General features: G+C 56.9%; 1 protein-coding gene across 2 annotated transcripts in view; it reads right to left on the reverse strand.

Annotated features, from left to right (window-relative positions):
* TLE3 (TLE family member 3, transcriptional corepressor) overlaps positions 1-4,121 on the reverse strand; it is a 47,587-nt gene extending 43,466 nt beyond the window's left edge. For both annotated transcript variants that reach the window (XM_082648068.1, XM_082648067.1), the window contains exons 1-4: positions 4,087-4,121; positions 3,438-3,538; positions 2,859-2,922; positions 1,822-1,866 (exon numbers count right to left, since the gene is read on the reverse strand). In XM_082648068.1, coding sequence (XP_082504194.1) covers positions 1,822-1,866; positions 2,859-2,922; positions 3,438-3,538; positions 4,087-4,110 — 234 coding nt within the window. In that variant the 5' untranslated portion in view covers positions 4,111-4,121. The remainder of the gene's footprint in view (positions 1-1,821; positions 1,867-2,858; positions 2,923-3,437; positions 3,539-4,086) is intronic.
* Positions 4,122-6,000: the final 1,879 nt, after the last annotated feature.

Genomic DNA, 6,000 nt, shown 5'->3' on the forward strand with positions numbered 1-6,000 from the left:
AGCTGCTCCTTATGCAAACCCCACCACTCAATGTGCTAGGAAGGCGAACAACTCTTCCTGGGTTCAGAGTGTCCCCAGGACTCCAGGGACAGCTTCGCTCCACCAGCCGAGGTGGATTCTTTGTGCCAAAGAACCAGCCACTCACAGACGCGGGGAACACCACCCATGCAGACCTCGACATGCAACGACATATTACACCTTAACCACGAAGCTCTTAGAAGAACGGCTGCTATAACTTTTAAACCTGGGTGCAATTACCCTGTTCAATTTAAACACACCCAAGATACCAAGCGCTGAGGACAAAAAAAGAGGGGGTGGAGAAAGGGATGAGGTTGCATCCTGCATAAGAGCCCAAGGCCCTTGAACACCTGGAACCCCGGTTGCACTGCACACATTCTTACTGGACCAGTCAGACCCAGTCAGTCCCACCTGAAGTTGGGCAGTCTCTAGCCCCGACTCCCGAGGAGAGACAGCTTTACTTACAAAGTGGTGTCTGTTTACAGTTCCTGTGGGTCAAGAAGTAAAAACCTGGTAGCCTTCATGTGCCTCCCCAGACTCCTCAACAAACTCAGGTCCCTTTCTGGCTGCCCTTCACCCAACACTGGGGTTCCCTCCAGGAGGGGAAAGGAAACTAGATTCCAAAGACTCTGTGCGAAGCCACTGGAGTGGGCAGACAGGAATCTACAAGCATTCCAGAGGTCACCTGCCCTGGGTCCTGCCCCCTTAAAGAGCGAAGTTTAAACCTTGTAAACGACTGTTCATTTAGAGCAGAAAGTCCATTCAAAGCACGGTCAACGAAGACTAGAATAAGTCAACAGTCTCCTGGGATTTCAAGAACACCAATTGTTACAGAGGACCACCGGCCTGCGCCATTTCTCCTTGCCAAGTCAATGCTAATCACTGGCCAGGCCAAATTATAGGCGGCCTCTCCTCGGAAAACAAATACACAAACGGGGCCTCTCCCACAGCCCAGCCCGGCACCCAGGATGAGTTACTGATATGCAGCAAGATAAAGGTGTTTGTATTCGCCCGGTCTGAGGTATACTGTTATTAGAAGAGTGACAATACGGGGTAGTTTACATATCCATCGCACACTACCACACTAGCTAAACTGGTTTGACTTCAAACCAGGATTTCAAAGCTGAGCTCAACCCCCAGCCATCTCAGAAGTCCTGGCTAGGCTGCCCCAGGCTCATTACTTCACCTCTCGGCTTCATCTTCCTTCTCCGAAAAATGGGAAAGGCTGTGGCCGCCTTCACATTAAGATGGAGATAAAAGAATTGCCTCATATACATAAGGCATTGGGCCGTATTTCATTCTGGCTTTATATTTTTAAGCAGTTGGTGGCTTGTTCCCTTAAATTTTGACAGCTCAGCCTGGCTTTTAAGACTCTTGAAGTTTAATCTCATCGAGGCAAAACATATTTTTGTACACACACACACACACACACACACACACACAAACTCTCCTGCCTTTCCTCTTGAAAATTTTACATTAAAACAGGTAGCAGCCAGCTACCTCTGGGTTTCAGGAGTTTGTAGAGTAGATCCTGAAGGAACAAGTTTCCTTTGGCTGCTTCCTCCTCCACCAAGATCCAACACCAGGACAAACTTCACAAGCTCGGACACCAGAAGCTCAACATGTCCAAGAAATCAGCCAAGCCTCAACCCCTGCATGTCAAGGGCTGGATCCATTCACTCTTCAAGGAGGAGGAGAAGGAACAGAAGAACGAGGCTCATTTTCAAACAGGAGGAGCCATTTTTAAACATCTGTGGATTAGGTAAAAATTTTAAAGCTAGACATGTACGGTAAAGCACTTACCTGCTTGTGCATTTCAATGTTCAATCCATAGGACATCTCGTAGTACTAAAAGTAAAAGTAACGGCCGTTAATGCACAACACCGAAGTCTGTTCGTGTTCCACAATGAGCTTTGGGGAAGGTTTCGGCCAAATGATACTTTTATGATACATCTGCTAAAGAAGTTTAAGTCAAAGCCCAAAGCCGGCTATAAAGGGGCTGCAGAGCTGAAGACCGGCTCATGAGTGCTGTTCTCACTGCAACAGAACATCCTATACGCAAAGTATTATGAAGAGCGGGGCCCTCCCTCCCACCAGCCCTGCCTGTGCCATATATCCTGTTTATACAAGGTTCTCGTTCAACAAGGAGTCGTGTGTACACTGGGACCCTCTTGTCCTCTGAGAGTTATTTAGCAATGTGTCGAAGGCCTCTTATGTGCAAAGCAGTGCAGGGAGCCTCACTTAAGGACCTCCGGTGCCTTCCTCGCCAACAGAAGATTTAAACTTGCTGGAATAGACACCGGGAAAAGGGCGGATGTCTACACACTGTCCCAGGGCCTTTAAGGTTCTCAGTTGGGGGATCCCTGAGTGTACAGTGGAGGCAAACGCCTGTAAAAGGCTCCTCCACTGTCAGAAACCCCCGGAGAAAGGGGGTAGGCGGAGGGGCCTTACGCCCCACTCTGGCTAGATCCCAGGGCTGCAGAGCAGTGAAGTTTTCAAACACTCCCAGGAGATCTCTAAGAGAGATTTTTATCCAACCCTGACATAGGCTGATCCAATCCTATCTTACTAGCCAAGATAAGACAACCAGCCCTCTGGGAAACCTTCAAAACACAAATTAATGGGGGCACAAAGGAAGTGCACAAGTGCTTGGCCTGGGGTTTGGGTTTCTCTTTCTGCCCCTCCTCTCACCCACCCTCCTCCAAGTGGCCGGGCTATGGGAGGCTGGTGAAGGGTCAGAGGGCACACTCGGATTACACCCGCTCCGGGGCTGCCCGGCGGAGGCCGGTCAGGGGACCCGGCTCCAGGCTCCCCAGGCCCACGCCGCCCCGGCCTCTCACCATCACATAATGGCGCTGCATCTCCGTCTTCTCGTTCGCCAGCTTGTCGTATTCCACTTTGAGGCTGCGAGGGCAGAAGGAGCCGGCTCAGACTTGGCGCCTGCACAGCCTCCTCCGAGGCCCCAACCCAAGGGCCTCTGGGAGCCACTCTGTCACTTTCCTGACACCCTCCCCCCGGGGGGAACCCCTTATCCCGCAGTCTCTGGGGGAGGGGGGCTTGGGTCCCCGACACGCGGAGGTGGAGTGAAACAACTTGAAACTTCCCGCGGCCAAGAGAGTGGACTTATCCGAGCCGCGGGGGGGCGGGACCCCGACGCTCGCTCGCGACCCCCAGAACCCGGAGCGAGCCGGCTCGCGACCCGAACCCTCACCCTGGGGGCGGCGCAGGGACCCGGGAGGCTCTGCCGGCAGCAAAGGGTTAAGGCGCCGCGCTCGGAAAGGGGAAACAAAAGGAAGAGGCCCGGACTGCCCCGCCGCCCCGGGGTCGGGGGCCCGCTCGGTCCCCTAGGGGTGGTGGCAGGAGCTGCGGCGGAGACGCCCCCGCCCCGCCAGCCCCGGGGCGGCCCCCACTGGCCTTACCTGTGATATTGAGCTTGCAGGAACTGGAATTCGTCTTTGATCCTGTCACAAGACTCAGCCACCGTGAATTTAAATCCCGGCTGCCCGGGTTGATGGGGAGCCTGAAGCCGGCGAGGACAAGACAGCGGAGGGGCGGGGGCGTCAGACCCGGCTCCAAGCTGCCCAGACCCCTCACTGGCTTTCCCCGTTCTCCCCCCGCACCTCCCCCACCCACCCACCATAGGGGCCGCCCTCACAGCCCAGCACCTTTCCAGCAAGTTTCTCAGCTCCCCGACGGGGCGGGGGGGGGGGACGGGGGGGCTAACCTCTCCCTATTGGCCGCGGGGCTCCCATCCCTTTCACGAAGGGGCTCCCATTCCCTTCTGGGGCGGGGGAGACACAACGAGTGAGTTGGGATACTTAGGCGAGGGGGCGGAGGACAGCGTGAAAACAGTTCCCCAGGACGACTGGCAGCCCCCCACGCCATTAGGGCGGAATTAACCTCCTCTCGTAACGGCGCCCCCCCATCCCATCCCCTTTGTGTGAGCGCGCGCGCGCACACACGCACACACTATAAAGGTAGCAACAAGCAAAATGGAGGTGCCAGATAAACTGCCTCGTTTACCCTCCCATGATAGATGCTTAAATAAACCGAATTGCAATTACTCACCGGATGTCTGCCTTGCGGATACATGGCAGGGAGGGGTCGTGATTCCGAGAGCGTGGAAGCGCCGAGAGCCCGGGCAGGGGAGATGCGGGGGAGGGGGGAGCCAAGCCCGAGCGGGGGGCGGCCGGGAAACCGAGAGCTCGTCCCCGGCCCCCCCAGCCCGCTCTCACACCGAAATCCCAGAGTCGGGCGCCCGCCCCAAGCGGAGACAAAGAGCCGCGAAGCAGGCGGCAAAGTCGTCGGCGGGCGCCGAGGCCGGGCGGCGGGCGCGGGCTTTGTGCACCTAGGGCTCGGCGGGCTGTGGCCGGTCGCCTTCCCCCCGCTGCGTGGAGCGCGTCAAAGCCGGGGGCTGAGCGGACATCGTCGTCTACCCGGCGGGTCCGGCGCGGGGTCCCGAGGTTAGGGGGCCCCTCCTGGGGCAAGCGCGGGCGCCCTCCGGTTCACTCAGCGCGTCGCGCCAGGAGGGAGGCGCGCCGGGGCAGCCCCAGCATCCGGGGCGCGCGGGTCCGATCCCAGGGGCGGCTCTCGGCGAGAAGAGGAAGGAGGCAGGCACCGGGGTGGCGGCTTGGGGCCGCAGGAGTGCCGGAGGGTGAGGGCGGGAGCCCGGCGCGGGCGCTTCGACCCCCCCCCCCCCCTCGGAGAGGAGAGCCTGCTGTTCTGTCTGTTACTGCCGCCGCCGCTGCAAGCCCTTCCCAGGGCCGAGGAGGAAACTCCGGGCTCAGTAGGTGGGAATCAACCACCCTGGCATCCTAACTCCAGCAGGCACAGGAAGCCGCATCAAAGGGGTCCTCGCTGCTCCCTGCTTGAGCGCCGAGTCCCCAGCGAGGAGCGCTCGGTGCCGCCACCGCCACCGCCGCCTCGGAGCGCGCAGGCAGGAGAGCGCTGGAAGGGAGAAGCAGCCCGAGACCGGGGAGCTCTGTGGCTTCCTTCCTTCCCCTCGGCTCGGCTCTCCTCTCGCGCCCCGACAATCCCCCCAAACACACACACACACACACACACACACTCGCACCAAAAAAAGTGCCCCGGACCTGCGGATACCACACACAGACAGGCGAGGGAGACGAGCACGAGGTCTGAACTGCCGCGAGAGCAGTTCCAAATAGGGACTGAAAAGTAACAAAATAATGTGGCAGCTTCGCCCAGTGCTGGCCAATGGGAGCGCGGGGCCCCCACGTGGGGCTGCCAGACTCGGCCTGCGACTGGGCGCCGCCGGGCGCGACGTCACAATGCCCTCTTGTGTCTAAAACTATGCATGAAAAGTAGCAATCAGGCCCTACCCGCTGGTGACTTTCGCATGGGAGTGAAAAACAGCGCTCCTCAGATCAGGAATTAACCGAAAGACATATAATAAATAGATATATATTATAGTCCTGGGCTGCTAGGGTTTTTTTCCCCTCCTCTCTTTTTTTTTTTCCCACGATCTACTAGCAAATAATTATTTGGCGGGAGGGGGAAAGAGGGAAGACAGAGGAATAATAACAAAAGAAAAAAAAAGCTGTACAGTCCTCAAAACCTGTGGCTGGTAGTAACGTATCAGTTTATTCTGCAGTGGCGGCAAACGATACCTCCCTCTAATCCCATTAGGTCTGCAAAGCAGCCCAATTAGATACTATAAAACAAACAAAATCACTTTGTCACTTTAATGTTTTCACAAGATTTCGGACTGATAAAGTGGTGGTCCCAAAGTTGCCCCCCACCTTAAAAAATTTGCTCGGAACTGAGGGTGTCCCTTTCTTTACGCCTTCTCCGGCCCACCCCCGACCCCACGGCCCCCAGCTTTTCTTCTTTGTTCATTTGTCCTTCTTTTCAGAAAGCCAAATAAACAGCCTCTTTGATGTGCGGCGGCTGCCCCCGAGAAGTCGGAGGAACTCTAGCTTGGCGGGCACCGCAGACGGAAGAGCCCGACTCCCGCAGACA

Source organism: Grampus griseus (genome assembly GCF_964374135.1).
Source record: "Grampus griseus genome assembly, chromosome: 2".
Lineage (NCBI taxonomy): Eukaryota > Metazoa > Chordata > Mammalia > Artiodactyla > Delphinidae > Grampus > Grampus griseus.